Source organism: Onychomys torridus, chromosome 4 (assembly GCF_903995425.1).
Source record: "Onychomys torridus chromosome 4, mOncTor1.1, whole genome shotgun sequence".
NCBI lineage: Eukaryota > Metazoa > Chordata > Mammalia > Rodentia > Cricetidae > Onychomys > Onychomys torridus.
The window spans coordinates 66,085,434-66,102,006 of NC_050446.1; the positions used below are offsets into that span (position 1 = coordinate 66,085,434).

A 16,573-nucleotide genomic window follows, 5' to 3' on the forward strand; every position below is an offset into this window, starting at 1 on the left:
ATAAGGAACATGGTGGTACATGACTAACTTGACCATGTAAATATAGAAAGGTTTCTCCCAGCTGAGTAACTAAGATAATACCAGATAAGTATTATGGATCAGTTTTAACCTGTTGCTGAGCTGGCATGAGAGGAAGCTGAGCCCCAAAATAAACCGGCCCTTGGTGCCCTGGGAGGATGGGTACATATCAGTTGTTCACTATGGAAATCTATGTTATTTGGTGATTGGAAGATTCCACCTGATCACCTGTGATTCCCCTATAACAGGACATAGAGAGCTGTGTTTTGGTGACATGAAGAAGCGACCTGCCTAGATTGGCCCAGTACTGAGAGCTGTGCTCACAAACCACCCCACCCCGTGTGGGCTGTGGGCCAAATTTACACCATGAGGCTAGTCCAAATAAGCTTTGCGGGGGAACTGGAGAGAGCATGTTAGTGACACTCAGACCCCGTCTTGAGGAATTTATCCTCAGTCTGGGTCTCAATCCTTTCAGTAAAGTTCTAGTAGCTCACCATCAGAAACCACAAACTCCTGAAGCCTGAGTGAGAGCAGCAGAAACTGAGCTGTTGAGAATTCCAGTTTAGACTAGAGGATTAGATCCAAAGAAGTGGATGGAACGTAACTCCCAGAGACATGGGTGGAACTGTGAAGTGCTGTGGAGAACAGAGGTAGACGGAGGTAGACGGAGGTAGACGGAGGTAGACGGAGGTAGACAGCCGACAGTTGGAGCTTCAGGAGAAGAGAAATAGAAGGCATTTCAGAAAAGGTGATGGCTGAGAGTTTGCAGAACTGTTATGTGATGCCAGGCCTCAGACCCAGGGAGACTGATAAACTACAGGCAGATTATCCAAATAAAGACGGATAGGAGAACATCGAGAGCCCAGTCTCCGAAGAAGAAGATCTCATACATCTAGACAACAACAACAACAAAAATGTTTGAATTTACCCCCATCACTGTGGCTCTCAATGTCTTCAGACATAGAAAGGGAGACACATGTGGCCAGATGTCAGAAAGAAGCTTGTGAAGAAATGCCTGGAAAGCCAGCAGGAACTGCAGCCTGGCAGCCACTGTCGCCAGAACTGACAGTTGTCTTAGTCCTCTGGCCTTTGATCTTTATCTTCCATGTATCTGCCTCATGTGACATCAGTGAAATTTGGCCATTGGCATTATTCTTGTTTTCCAGAACAAGCCGTTACTATTTGGGAGGCAGCAGGTTGACTCCAGACTCGTCTTCAAATCCTTCCTCTATGAACTATGAAATCTTGCTTGAAGATAGACTTGGGCCCGTCAGCACACTCTGGAAGAGAGCTGCGGGTAGTCAGGGCTCTAGAGGTTTAATGGTTAAGGCAGCATGGGCCACATTACTGATTGCCCCTTTCATATCTCCCAGTAACCATTAACATAAATATCATCTCACCATTTCAGACAGGGGACACCACCCTTGTGCGAGCGAGTAACGTGATGCAAACTCTTAACCCTCTCGGTGCTTCCTTTGCTTTGGAGGCCTTAGCCCACACCCGCCCATAGTCTCTTTAAACCTGGGTGAGGCAGGAAAGGGTTAACTCCTGTCAGTGTTGCCCTTTGACCACTGCAGGATAAGAGGCATGATGAAATACTTTTCAAAGTCTTCTGTGGAAACACATCATGCATAATTGGAGCAAAAAAGAATAAATCAAAGCTTTCTCCCCACCCCCCCTTTAGTCTGGTAATTCATAATTGAAACCACATTGAGGTAAGGGTTGATAACTTCAAAACAACCAACAAGACTGCCCTTTCTATCAAGGTAGGAATAGGTAAGGCTGCTCATTACAGGGGCTCCAGGCTTCTGTGTAACAGCCGGTCCTCTCTTCCTCTCTTCACTGACGTCTCACTTTTCACTCAGGAAAATACCCCTGTTTACATCAAATATAGGCTGACTCAAAAATCTGTCCAAGTCTCTTGTTTCTGTATGAAGTTATACAGAGGGATGTAAAGCATCTCTGACATGGTGAGCAATGGGAATTGGGTTTTCAGTGGTCCTTGGCTTCTCCTCTGCTGGTATTGGGATTGGTCAGATTGACGGAGGCCTGTAATTGGTCATGAAATATGGCTTTCTCCCTCCTGATTCTTACAATCCCCAAGTGAACCCAGCATGAACAATTCAGAATGGCTGGCAAAGGCTATTTGTTTCTGTGCAGTAACCATGATCAAGATGGCTTTGGGCTACCATAATCTTTGAGTCTAAGAGCTCCAGGACAGTGCTGCCAAGGGACTGGGACAGCTTCCTCCATGTGCAAGCTAGTCACCTGAGTTAGAATCTTTTGAAGGAGAAACCATTTGATTGCCCTTGACTTTAATAACCTCAGTCTCCCTTGGCCTCCCTTGCAAGGCATCCTGAAACCCGAGCCTCAAGCCTTCCACTGAAATGAAGGCAAGCACTTCCCTGTGGCTGACACTGAGACTGGACCGTTGGCATGGCTATCATAGTCTACTTTTGTGTGGCTTCAGCTTAGCAGTGGAAGTTTCTTCACTTGCATAGCAAATGTCCATTGTAGGGATGAGACGAGCAGAGTGGAAGGTGGGTGAGAGAAGCGCCAAGCGTTTTGGCCAAAGCCAGTGCTTTGTTAAAATAACACCTACTTCTTCATCCATCTCCTCAGATGTCTGAGTGAACAGTTTCTTGTGATATGATAGGTTTGGAAATTGCCTTGGTACATACCATCCTAAGTCAAGATGGTTTTGCCTTCTTTCCTGTCCCCACTGCTAGGCACATCTTGCCATAGTGGAGACTTAATCAGCCACCAGGGTTAATTGCCAGCATTGTTTGCTTTTTCCTGGCAGAAGCCAGAGTCTTGAGTAAATTATGGAGGTTTAAATTTTCCTGATTTCCTGCAGAAAGTGGGGTCAAGAGGTCCCAGACTGTAGACACTCTCTGTGACCAGCCAGCAGGGGTCAGTCCTGAAAGGTATTTCAGAGGTGACTAAATGCCATTTTTTGAAATGTCCCTCTCCAGTGGGATATTTCTCTGGGCTTGGTTTGTTGACCTTACCCCAGTAGCACAGAGCTTCTGTGAAGGCATGAGCCCCAATTAAAAGGTGCCTTTTCTCCACCCTGCTGCTGAGCTCTGCAGCCAAATGGGATTATGTTTAAGGAGGGGGTGGCACTGGGTGCAGAAGCCCATTGCTTACCAGGGCTTCCTACCTGTGAACTTTAAAGGTAGCCATGTTCATTCATCAGTAAAACACCACTCAGGAGAAGAAAGCCTCAAAAGAAACATTAAATAATGCAGTTGTAGAACTGAAAGGCCTGCCATAAGAAGCTTCTCATTCTCACTCTGTGGCTTCAGCCGTTCTGATCTCCCCCTTCAGACATCACCCCGCAGGACCCTGGACCCTCCCTGTCTCCTGAACTCTGCACAAGCTCTGCAGTTGGATCCTCCCCTGCCTGCCCCTCTTGCAGCTTGCCTCCCCAGGGGAAGGGCTGTTGTTGGATCTCTGCTTGCTGCTGCGCTGGAATCCTGTTTGGTCCCGTTATACTGCCTGCTGTTTGGCATTGTGATTTATCACTCCACCCTGCTGTCTTTCCAGCCGAGTGAGGAATGTGTCCATCTTTGCATCTTGAACACTGATCTAGGCTGGAAGAATATGATTAGGAAATGTAGACATAATCAATTTGTTCCTGAAGCAACACTGGTAGGAATAGTTTCTGCATTGCCAGCTCACTGTAGCAGACAAAAACACACAGTGGGAGGATCAGTGTATGTTTCGTGTTTGCTTTAAACTAATAGCCATGTATTCTGCTCTAAGTGTTTGCATACACAATCTCATTTAAATATCATTCCGCAGGGAAATAGGTACTGTCACAGTCCCATTCTTAAGGATGAGGAAACAGCTGCTGACAGAAATATGTTTTATGTCAGAACACTAATCAATGCCAAGGCCTCTGCTTCATTTAAATATTACAATAAAATCCTATTCTGAACATGGTGAGATTCTTGGAAAGTACTTCTCAGATGAATTAATCAAGTCAGAAACTCTTAAAACCCGGGCTTCCTGTCTCTGCTTCCTGTCTCTGCATAGAGGGCAAATGGAGTGGGCCTGGGTCATCGGATCTGAAGCTTCTGTTCTCCAGTTTTTTAGTAGCACCGGACACTGTCACAGGCACTGGATCTCCTACCCTCACAGAGCCTTCGGTGTGGTTAAAACAGAGGCTCAAAAGGAAAAGAACAAATCATGGAAATAAGAATAGTGTATTTGGAGGAGTAGGAGGGGTAGAATTCAGGTAAAGCAGGACATTGGGGAATGCTGGGGATGCTGGAGAGGAGGTGTGATTTCAAATAGACTCAGTGCTGAGAGAGACCTGATGTTGCTTAGACTCACCCTCTTTGGAGACATGTAAAGAACAGCTCTACAAGATCAGCCATTGGCTTCACCTCCCCAGTGTCTGTGGATGCCCAGGACTGTATGTCCCTCTTTTGTGCCAAGTACCACCTCCTAGAAAGGTAACAGCAATGTCATGAGGACTTAATAGAGAAACTGAGGCACAGAAGACATGAAGTACTTTGCCCAAGTTGCATAGCTGTTAAGAAAGAGAAAGCCTATTCAGGTTGAGGCCTTCTGAGTCCCAGACTCACTCCAAATGCGCTGACTCACCCTGGGAGTCACTAAGTGAACCCTGGCAGTGTGTCCACCACAGTAGAGTGGTGTCTGTCTCTAATGGATCTGGAGCTCACATGTGCCTCCTTGCTCATCTCAGTCTCCAGAGTTCCAGGAAAGGGCTGGCAAGATTTCAGTCTGCTAAGCTCCTTTCCATCTGCCCCCCATGTGCCTTTGCTGGTGCTCCAGCCCTGTTTGGGATACAGGCCAGCAGTCTGGGAAATGGCAGTTCTTCCCAGCAAACTGCCCCTTTCCTCCTTCCCTTCTGTGACCACCACTTCCTAAAGACACCTGGGACGAAATCTGTCACCTCACCAGAGAGGGCTCCTTTTCCTGGCAGCACCTTGAAATCAGAGCCCGGTGCCCTCAGGGTGCCTGGGTTAAATTCCAGGGCACCTACCCTCTGAAGCCGGCTTTGCATGTCTCTGGGCCTCCTCCTCTCCATGCTGTGCAGGCATCCAAGTGCCTTGGCATGCTCCTCCCTCCTCCCACAGCACAGGCCTTGTTTTGTTGTTCTAATGGGTTTTCCTTCTGCGTCTGTGGGATATTTACCTTTATAAATGTATGTGACCACTTTGTCTCAGGGTTGTATGTGTGGTGTGGTATGTTTTTTTGTTTGTTTGTATATACTTTCTGCAGTCAAGGTTCTTGGGATAGATTCTCATTTATTGACCCAGAATTGATAATAGGGATCAAGAATTTTCAGGACTTCTGTCTTAATGAGGAGGGAGATATATAGCAAAAGCTGGTATTCCTTTCCCCTCCACTTCCTGAAGTCCTACCCAGCTGAGTGTGTTTGTAGAAAGTGGGAGGGGATGGTGTTCCAGAGTCAGGATGCCTAGGCTGTTTAGGTTCCATCACTGACAGGTTAGATCTTGAACACAATTTGTGGTCACAATTTGTGAACATCCATTACCTGTGATGAGAACAACCCTGACTTGATGTTTTGAGTTTCAAATGAGCTAATGGATAGGAAACCCTGTGCATGGCACTTAGGTGCCGTGCACTGAGTCTTGCCTAGTTCTGCACATTAGGTGGTCTTACATGATTCTTTTAAAAGAACACCACCTCCTTTTCTTCTCCATTTCAAATTGAGTTTTTCAAGTGGACCTTAAGGCTTATAATTTCTGGGCATGTGAGTAGGGATGGTAATGGCAGAGAATACCTGAATGGTCCTGGAGGAGTACCTGTGACTCAAGAGTAAGGCCACCTGCTAACTTTTCAGTCCCATAGAAGTCAGGACAAGATGAAGGATGAGACTTGAAGCAGAGATAGCAAGATTCTAGAGTTTGGATTCTAACATCAGCCACTCTCCTCAGACTGTAGCTCAGAGTCAGTATGATGTCATGGCTCTCTCAGCTGTGAAGTCTAATGATGGCCATCTCTGGCTATATAGGCTTTAATATCCTGGTCATATTAGGGCTGCAGGAATCCCATTCAGACTCTCTGAGTCCCCATCCCATGTGTACTCCATATGTTTGTGTACATTTCCTAGCCTGCGCTGTCACATCTGGCAGACAGCTGTTATCACATGTGGTGATGGGTGTCCATCAGTGGCATAAATGAGATTGATAGGGCACCTCGGGAATCCAGAGTCTAAGGGCTGAAGGGAAGTTTAGGGCAGTCAGCATGACAGATGGGACTTTCCATGTCCTCTTCCTCATGGAAACTGCTGTTCTGGGCTGTTAACTTGCTAACACACGATTGTGGGTCTAGTTAATAAGACTTTGATTGTATACTTACAAGTCACTTAGGTGGGAAATGTTGCATATATTTTATCATTGTTTTTTAATAATGTAATATACAAGAACCCTGTATTCTATGAATGTATAGTATATGCGTGTGCACATAGGGATGAGGAGAATGGGATGTACATGCCTATTTTCAAATACAGAAACCAGATGAGGATGTCAGAGGGGTGTGTGTGTGTGTGTGTGTGTGTGTGTGTGTGTGTGTGTGTGTGTATGTGTGTGTGTTTATCTCCACTCTGTCTTATGGCCCTGGGACAGGGTGTCTCAGTGAGCCTGGGCTCTCCTTTTTAGCTGTCCTAGGTAGCTAGCAAGCCCTGGGAATCCTTCAGTCTCCGTTCCCAACAGCACTGGGCCTATAGGTGCGTGTGCATGTGCCCAGCTTTCTTGCATGGGTTCTAGGGATGTTCTCATGCTCGCTCAGCACTCTTGCCTACAGAACCATCTCCGAAGGCTTGTTGTATTCTTGAAATGGGTGGGTTGTAGACAGCATGAATTCTATTCCAAGGAAGCTCTAAAAATATATAAGATCATTTTAATAATAGTTTCTTATCTGTCATTAGCAGAGCAGAATTTTCATTTCTGTTGTTCTATTTAAACTATTGAACATTCTAATGGTAGGTAAAAGATTATATTTTATTACCTTTTCCTCTTACTTTCAAAACTCTATTTTGACCAAATTTCTAATTTATGGAGAGATTTTATGACTTGTCTAGTGAATTCACGTTCAGAACTCTTCACCTTTGCTGAGAGTGTCCCTGCTTCTCCGTGCAGAAATGGTGGCTTGTTTATTTCTCTCTCTAAACGCCCCTGAGTTTCTTCTTTCTTGGTCCATTGCAGTCTGAAGCTTTTACCTCTCCCATCGTGTACTGAGACCATGCTTAACTTCTTTGACAGATTCATTTCTTCATATTCTGTGCTTTGGAGTTCTTATCCCCAACCCCCGGGGACAGCCTATTGAATGGATGTTGGACCACCCTGCTTTTTTTTCTTCTTTTCTGTCTTATTTTTTCCTTTTTTTGTTTTTTGTTTTTTTTGTTTTTTGTTTGTTTGTTTTGTTTTGTTTTACTGGCTTGGAATATTTTACCATTTTTTAGCTTAGAAATCTCACCCTTACACACACACACACACACACACACACACACACACACACAATCTCTAGTGGTTTTTAACATCCAAGAGTTCTTTCTGATCTTTGATAGATCTTTTAAAATAAGAATTGCTGCTTCATGGGTGAAAGCTCTTCTCTCCCTGGGGACATCATTTGTTGCCTTAACTTGGTTCTGTGCATCCGTCGTCTGTCTGCTCTGAGCTTTGTCTGTCTATTCCTTCTGTCTGTGCCACTTCTGCTGAAGATGTTCTTGAATTGTCTGTGATTCCAGAATCTGTTCGTGATTAAGAGGGAGCCGCTAAAAGCTGATCAGTAGGTCTTTGTGGACCGAGTACTGCCTGAGGGCTTCCCTGGGAGCTGGAGGTGCCAAGACAGCCACATGGCTGGGAATGGAGCAGGGACAATGGAGTTTTACACTGAGTTTGCCACCCTTGCCTGTGTGGAGATCCCGTCCATTTCCACAGAGGATCAACCTGGCTGAGTGGGCAAAAGGGAGGGTTTGGGGCCTGGAGTCCGACTTCCTGACCCAGCTTTTTAACCAGACTCGCTTTCAGCACCTCTGCACAGAGTTCGAGTCCTGAGCGCTGGGCTTCCGCTCACAAGCACCACCCCTGGCTGGTACAGGTGGGCATCCCCACTCTGCCCTGTGCCCTCTTCAGTCTGCTCAGCCTTTCAGCTCTTCTTCCAGCTCCCTGCCATTATAGAGTCATATTCTTTTCTAGTCCTCAGCTGCCACCTCAGTGGTTTGGGGAGGAAATGGAGGTAGATGTGTGCTTTAAATCTGCTGTGTGGAAATGTCTTCTCAGCTCAGGTGTTCTGTGCCCTTTTCAGTGGCATCAGAGGGTGTGGAGGGGACGCTTGGAACAGCAGCTTAGATCTTTAGTGCTATTGCTGTAGTTTCTCTGATCCACACCTTCCTGTCCTCTTGCAGAAGTGGACCAGTGTGAGCAACCCTCTCTTCCTCCCGCTGATCCCGCCACAGTCACAAGGCTTCACTGCCATAGTCCTCACCTATGACCGTGTGGAGAGCCTCTTCCGGGTCATCACCGAGGTGTCCAAGGTGCCCAGTCTGTCCAAGCTGCTGGTGGTCTGGAACAATCAGAATAAAAATCCTCCAGAAGGTAAGAAGAATGAAGAAGTACCATGCTTGGGCTTTCCTGCACACCCTTTAGCTGCACTGGCTTTGGGTGGACACATCCTCCTATCCTCTGCCAACAACACTGCCAGGCTAAGGCAACCTGACCCTGCTCTTCTGAGTCATTTCACCCACAGGATTCTAGGGTGGCCCAGTGAACTCTGCGCCCTGGCGTGCTCTGAGCCACAAGTGTTTGAGAGCTTAGGAGTCAAGGGGATCAAAGGCTATCTGCCTTGGGAAAACAGGCCTCAGCTTCCCTCTGCCATCCCAGCCGATTTGTTTACATGAAAACTCAGTTTAAAGGGCATTCGTTTTCTGCTCCCTTATCTCTGTTCTGATATTGAGCCCTCCTTTAAGAAAACAAAACAAAACAAAAAGATAGCTCCTGTTCTGGTTGGGAAGTCAGCTGTCCAGCCCTTGGAGCCTTACAGCCCAAAGTGGATTCTCACAGGAACTGGCCAGCTGCTGCATCACTCTGTCCCCTGCCTTGGCCATCCCTGTCGACTGCTGTGGCAGCTAGGATTGAGGCCTGTTTGATTAATTGGATTTGTTTTTAATTCGGGACGCACAAGAGTTCTTCCCACCTGCATTTAGCCTCTCATTCAGCCTGTCTGTTCCCGACCCTAATCCCAGGACTTCAAAGCTCCTGCCATTTAGAGCCTATTAAAGCCAGGAAGTTTCTGATGGATTAGAGCAAGGAATGAGTTTGAAGTTTGTAATGTGCACCACTGTCACCGATAAGGTCTAGTTTATTGCCTGACAGTAGTATCTGTGCTTTTTATGGCCAGTCCCTTTAACTGCTTACACTGAAGTCACCATGGCTAACCCTGGAAACCACCAGTGGTAGATAGAGAGTCCAGGCTGGGAGACAGCCTTATTTCTCTCTGTGAAGCCACTCAGAATTTTCTGGAAACTTCCAGACAGAAACAGTCACTCAGAGCAGCAGACTCAGACGATTTTTTTAAAAATGTACTTTGTGGCATGTTTAGTCTCTGAAAGAGTCATGTGCTCTCTTTTTAGGTTTGAGGAACCACAATTTGAGTAAAATAGCTTTCTAATTTTTTTTTAAACTTTATTTATTGTGTCTGTTATGATGACATATGTGTATGCAGGTACATGTGTGCCACAGCAGTCATGTAGTGGTCTGAGGACAACTTGTGTGTGTGTGTGTGTGTGTGTGTGTGTGTGTGTGTGTGTGTGTGTCTGTCTGTCTGTCTGTCTGTCTGTCTGTCTATATGCCATGGCATGTGTGTGGAGGTCAGAGCATAACTGGCAAGACTGTGCCCTTCCACCATGTGGGTCTGGAAGACCAAGCTCAAACGGTTAGACTAGGTGGCAAGCACCTTTACTAACTGACGATCTCACCAACTCACATACCATTTTCACATGAGTTCCTAGGATCAAACTCAGGTGGTCTTGTGGTTTAAAAGGGGCCTTTACTTTCTGAGCCATCTCCCTGGCCCAGTAAATAGCTCTTTTAAATAAAAGCCCTATGTGACGTCCAAAAGCATAGCTGCTTTTTTATTATGCCAGGGTTTTTTTTTAACCTTGTTACTATAACATGACCAGTTTTCAGAATGTCTGTTTTGTTTGGCTGATTTTTAATAAGAAAGGAATGCTAGATGTGGTGGAGCACTCCTAAAATCCTATCCTCAGTGATGATGATGATGATGATGACGATGATTATGATGATGGTGATGATGATTGGTGGTGATAGTGGTGGTGGTGGTGATGATGATGATTGGTGTTGATGGTGATGATAATGGTGGTGGTGGTGATGATGGTGGTGATGATGATGGTGATGGTGGTGATGATGATGGTGGTGATGGTGATAATGGTAGTGGTGATGATAATGATGATTGGTGTTGATGGTGATGATAATGATGGTGGTGGTGATGATGATAATTGGTGTTAATGGTGATGATAATGATGGTGGTGGTGATGATGAGGTGGTGATGATGATGGTGATGATGAAGATGATGATGGAGAAGAAAGGGTGTATAAGGTAAGAAGGTGTTGACATAATCTAAGATGGAAGGACAGGATGACTCGGGAAGGGAACCATGAAAGAAAATATGAAAGATGAGGGCAGGGATTAGAGAGAGCATCTCTGGGACTCTTGGCTTTGTGAGTTGTAGCTGCCTTTCCCCAAAGAAGTGAACTGGAGGTCCAGGTCCTGCATTGCTATCTGTCCTCTTCACTTACAGAGGGTCTCCCGCTTTAAGAAGGAAGATACCCCTTTCACTCTGAGTTCATGTGCATGTATTTGCTCCTGTCTCTTAAAGGATGTCCACCCAGCCCCATCCTTCAGTCCTACCCACAAGGCCAAGTACAGACTCTCCTGGCTGGTGATAGAGATGCCGGTGACTGATTGGATCTTTCCACTGGCCAAATATGTACTGAGCTATCACTCTGTGCCTTATAAGCACACACGGTTGTCACCTGTCAGTAAAAAATAGAACATAAAGCCTGCCAGAGAGACTTCTCCTCGTAGCCACTTTGACGAGCTGTGGGTCTGAGTCATTTCCCTGGGGGCAGGTATGAAAGAAGAGGCTGTTTGCTTCCAACCTCCACACTTTGAGATGAAAGGCAGAGTGCAGCCCTGCATTTGGAGCAGGGTAGCCTTGTTAATTTTTGGTAGACCTTACTAAAAGATAGTGGTTAATATTATGACCATGAGTTTAGTTTAGTTTTTGAATACTTTGGTCCTAAGGAGGAAACAGCCTGATGAGTCCTAGGTTGTGGTGTGTGTTAGCTGGACTGGCTGTTTTTGTGGATAGTTTTAGGTCAGCACTTTGGCTTCAACAGTATGGTTGTTCGGGGAGAACATGGCCGCATCTAATCTCCAATGGGGTGTTTGTTCAGTTGGTAAGTGGGGCTGTCAACTGTGGTCTTTGTGTCACTTCAGGCATCCGATTTTTCATCTATGTGTTAAAAAAAAAAAAAAAAAAAAGAAGCTTAAGGCTTTGAATCTTAGAGGTGAATGTGATGTTTTCCACTTTCTCAACATTTGCTAAGATAAATATTGTGGTTAGCATGTCTGCTGCTGAGTGGATTAGCGAAGACAGCAATCTACTCCTCCCCAGTTTTTTTTTTTTTTTTTTTTTCATTTTTCAATTCAATCAGATACTTTCAACTTTGGGTTACAGTTAAGTCTAAATTGCTAGGTTTAAAGTTTAAATAAATATGTAGGCTAGGCAATAGAATTTTCAGTGAGTTTTTGGCACATCATTTTTGAGGTGTGTCAAAAGAAAAAGGCCACCACCCTCCTCTTTCCATGCTCTGCAGCTCTAAACTTGATGGATATAGAGAATATTTGCTTAGCCATGCACATTTTGGCTAGGTGTAATTCAACCTTTAGGTTTTTGTTTGTTTGATAACTTTAAAAAAAGGATTTCTATAGGATATGTTTTGATCTTGTTTTTTTCCTTCCCCAGTTCTTCCCAGATCCTCCCTGTCTCCCTACCCATCCAAATATATTTTCCTTTTCTTTCTCTCTTCCTCTTTAAAACAAAAAATAAAACAAACAACAACACAAGAAACACACACACACACATACACACACACACACACACACACACACACACACACACACACACACACACAGAATCAGAATTCAAGATAAAAAAAAGCAAAAGACCAGTAAGACAAAAAAAAAAAAAAAAAAAAAAAAAAAAAATCCCGAAACAAAATAAAATGAGAGGAAAGATCTACAGGAATACCAGAATACCATTGAGTTTGCTTTGTGTTGTCCAGATGTCCCTGGGTATGGGGCCTGCCCTGAGCATAGTCTATATACCCAGTGAGACTCCACTGAAGAAAACTATTTTTTTTTCCTTTGCCAGTGGGCATCAATTGTAGATAGCCTCTTGGTTAGAGTGGGAGCCTATCTCCACTTATCCTTCGCAGTGATGGGGTCCTGTCTGGTTTGAACCTGTGCAGGCCTTGTGCATGCTGCCACAGTCTCTGTGGGTTCAGATGTGCGTGAGTTCTGTTGTGTCCGGAAGACACTGTTTCCTTGGAGTCATCCATCACCTTTGTCACAGTCTTTCTGCCTCCTCTTCCAGAGATCTCTGAGCCTTGAGGGGAGGGCTTTGAGGAAGAATCCCATAGAGGATTGAGTGCTCTGAAGTCTTTCACTTCCTATATATTGTCCAGTTGTGGGTCTTAGTTGTGGGTATTAGTTACCATCTGCAGCAAAAAGAAGCCTCTCTGATGAGGGCTGAGCGAGACACTGATAAATCAGTGTCGCAGTGTGTTACTTGGAGTCATTTTATTGCTATGTTCCTTTAGCGGTATAGTAGTATGTAGTTTAACCCCCGGACCTATGGCTTATCTAGTCTCAGGTTCTTGGCCAGCTCAGCAGTGTCAGATATGGATTCCACTTCATCGAGTGGCCCTTCAAGCCGATCAGAAGGTCACTCCCACAACATTTATGCCACTGTCATGTCTCTCTCTTGTTGGCAGGTCACTGTTGTAGGTTGTAGAGTTTATGGCTGGGTAATACTGCTGACTACCTTTCTCTTCTAGTAGTGTGCAGAGTACTTCCCAGTACAGTGAGCACTAGTTAGTAGGGATGAAGCTTCTAGATAAACATCATCTAAAAACTGTCTGGGATAGCTCTAACCAAGCAAGTAGAAAACATGTAAAATAGAAACTTTAAGACACTGAAGAAAGAATTGAAGAAGATACCAGAAAGTGGACAAATCTCCTGTGTTCATGGACTAATAGAATTAATATTGTGAAAACGGCCATCCTACATCTTAGTTACTTTTTTATCGCTGTGAAGAGACACCATGGCCAAGGCAACTTATAAAAGGAAGCATTTAATTTGGGGCTCATGGTTTCAGGGGTGATAGAGTTCATGACCATCATGGCAGAGAGCATGGCAGCAGGCAAGCAGGCATTGTGCTTGAGCAGTAGCTAAGAGCTTACATGTTGAAATAACTATATGGCAGAAAGGGAGACAACTGGAATGGTATGTGCTTTTGGAGCCTCACAGTCCACCCCCAGTGACACACTTCCTTCAACAAGTCCATACTTTCTAATCTGTCCCAAACAGTTCCACCAACTGGACACCAAGAGTTCAAACACAGGAACAAATGGGAGCCACCACATTACCAGAATCAATCCACAGGCAATTCTCATCAAAATTCCAACATAATTCTTCTCAGAAATTCAACCATTAGTCTTAGTCAATTTTAAGTTTGAATTAATGTCAGGAGCTGCCCTCCACCCCTGTAGTGGGTAGCCATTCCAGCCTTGGCCTGGAAGTTCCAACCCCCATTGAGGCTTCAGTAATGGTCACGCCCAAAAGGCGGGGCTGAGGGAGGAAGCTGAAGACCTGGGATCAAGAGGAGAGGCTTCTCTTGGTTCCAGGACCCTGGATGCTGGATTTAGACCGAGCAGAGTTCTCCAGAGAACACCGCCGGACTGGGCCATACCTTTCCCAGACCCTGCAACCTATCCCTTCATTTGTAAGTTACCCCACAAAATAAACTTCCCTTTTAACTATGTGGAGTGGCCTTAATAATTTCACCAATACACCCCCAATTCATATTGTGACTATTACAGTCCTTAGTGGGCAGGGTGAGGATAGCTGTGCATGTCAGGATGGCTAGCTCAGAAGGAGCAGCAGGAAATAGGGACAATAGCTCCCTTAATTGATCTCAGCTTTGAGATGGGGACGTCAGGTCTTAGGGAAGCACTATACAAATAAGCCCTTCTGCAGTGGCCAGTTCAGGGCTCTCTTCAGCCACGCCGAACACTGCATACCTTTGCCCTTGTTGCAGAGATATTCCCTTTGTTTACACCTCTCCTGATGCTCAGTGTGGGCAAAACGCCATCAGTAAACTTACAGAACCCATGGTCAGGGGATCTCTCTCTTCTTTGGGCTGGAGTAGAGTTCATTTGATTGACTTAACAGGGCACCTGGCTCCACTCTTTGTTTTCATAAATTGGGGGGCAGTTTTCCCCATAAATCATGCCCTTCTTGTTACACTGAATGGATGGATAGGTAACATTTCTGACCTGCCTGCTACAGTCACAGGATTAGCCACTGCATCCAAGTGTGTGCTGTGCCATTTGGAATGTAAGGGAATAAGGAAAGAAGACCCCGTGCAGGCTGAGCCATGGACTAGACATGGAGATTTCTTACTGTGACATTGTGGCTTCAGCAGGGTCATCCCCACGGCCATCTGTCTGGCCTTCCAGTTAACAGAGAGTCAGAGTTTGCAGGGTTTCATAAGAATCTGTCTGTGAAGATGATGGTGTCACAGTGCCCTTAAGTCCTGCCCCAGTGCCACTCATGTCCTAAGTGGGGACTGTGCTAAGTGTTGTCACATGTGTCCTCTCCAGGTTCTCATCACAGCTGTGAGGAAGCTGCTCTCACCCTCATTTTACAAAAATAAGAAAAATGAAGGCCAGATTGATAATTTGCCTAAATCACAAAGCTGCGTATGGCAGAGGTGGTAGTGAGCTTGGGTCATTGGATCCAAAGCCTGTCCCTTGCACTGAGCCTGCCAGTCTGGTCCAGCCTTTTCAGTTCTCCAGCCTGGAATTATGTAGAAGAGCTAGATCCAAGTCAGAGGCTCAGAGAGAGAGAGCTGTTTTGGAAGCACTGGCCTCTCTCCTGTGTGCCCTGAGGCTCCATTATCCCTCTTCTACCTGTCCTTACGTTCTCAACACAGCCTTTCTGGGGTTAAAATCACACACAGGTCGCCTGTGTTCAGGGCTCTGCTCCCACACTCCAGTCTGTCTGCCCAGCAGGAGTACCAGAGCCTGAGGTTAGGACAGCCCTTCTCCAGACAGGTGGGGAGAGGGCAGAGTTCCCTTCCACCCTGCCTTGGGATGGCAGTGCACCATTTAAGTAGAGGCTCCTTTGGTCAAAGCTGAGCTGGCTACCCAGATTCTACCTAGAACCGGGGAAAGTGATCGTGTGTGTTGAAGAGCCATGACTCATTCTGGGCCTCCATCTGTACCCCATATCATCCTCCTTGGCTTTCATCACTCTCTAAAGCTTCCCCATCAAAGACTTTACAGGGGCAAGTTAGCTCTTTATGGACATCGTCTCCAGTGATTCTTTGGATATATATAAGTAAAGAATGTGGAAATGCCTGTGGGGTGAACAAGCTGAACACACTCCCCAAGTGAAAGTCCAGATTCCACCCAGCTCAGAGGCGTGTTTCCACTTAGCTGCAGCAGCTAGCCGCTTTCCTGTGCAGAGGAGAAAATGGAGCTGTTTGTTGCCTTGTGGAATTAACAGGGCCAGAGTTCCCCGTCTTCAGTTTCATTAGTCTGTGAGGCGTTTTCAGTTCTGTGGCAGGGCTTCTCTACAGGAGTAGGCACAGTGAGCCAGGGGCATCATCTCAGCACTCAAGAGTCTGAGGCAGGAGCATCACAAGTTTGAGACCAGCTTTGCCTCCATGGTAACCGTGTCTCAAAGCACAAACAGAAACCTGAGCCGTGACTGTGCCACTGGATGGTCAGGGTGGGGTGTTAAACCTAAAATGAACCACCTTGCTGCCACGAACTAGGACTTGGAGAAATGCTTTGTCTTGCTAATAAACCGAGCCTTCCAAGAGAAAGCACAGCTACCAGCAGGTGAATGCCTGCTGCCTGCCAGGCACTGTGCTGCTAAATTCACTCATTCATTCATCCCCACTGTCAAAAACAGAAAAAAAGAAGGGCTGGAGAGATGGCTCAGTGGTTAAGAGCACCGACTGCTCTTCCAGAGGACTTGGGTTCAATTCCCAGCCACCACATGGTAGCTCACACCTGTCTGTAACTCCAGTTCCAGGGGACCCAACACCCATGGCAAAACACCAATGTGCATAAAATAGAAATAAATACTTTTTAAAAATGAAAGAAAGAGAAGGAAAAGAAAAAAGAGAGTGAGAAAAAAAAAGAAGGAAGGAAGGAAGGAAGGTTACAGGGGTGAACTCA

At 45.7% G+C, this 16,573-nt stretch overlaps 1 protein-coding gene across 3 annotated transcripts in view; it reads left to right on the forward strand.

The window, feature by feature from the left end:
• Ext2 (exostosin glycosyltransferase 2) overlaps positions 1 to 16,573 on the forward strand; it is a 137,796-nt gene that overhangs the window by 79,027 nt on the left and 42,196 nt on the right. For all 3 annotated transcript variants that reach the window (XM_036184737.1, XM_036184739.1, XM_036184738.1), the window contains one exon: positions 8,426 to 8,615. In XM_036184737.1, the coding sequence (XP_036040630.1) occupies positions 8,426 to 8,615 (190 nt within the window). The remainder of the gene's footprint in view (positions 1 to 8,425; positions 8,616 to 16,573) is intronic.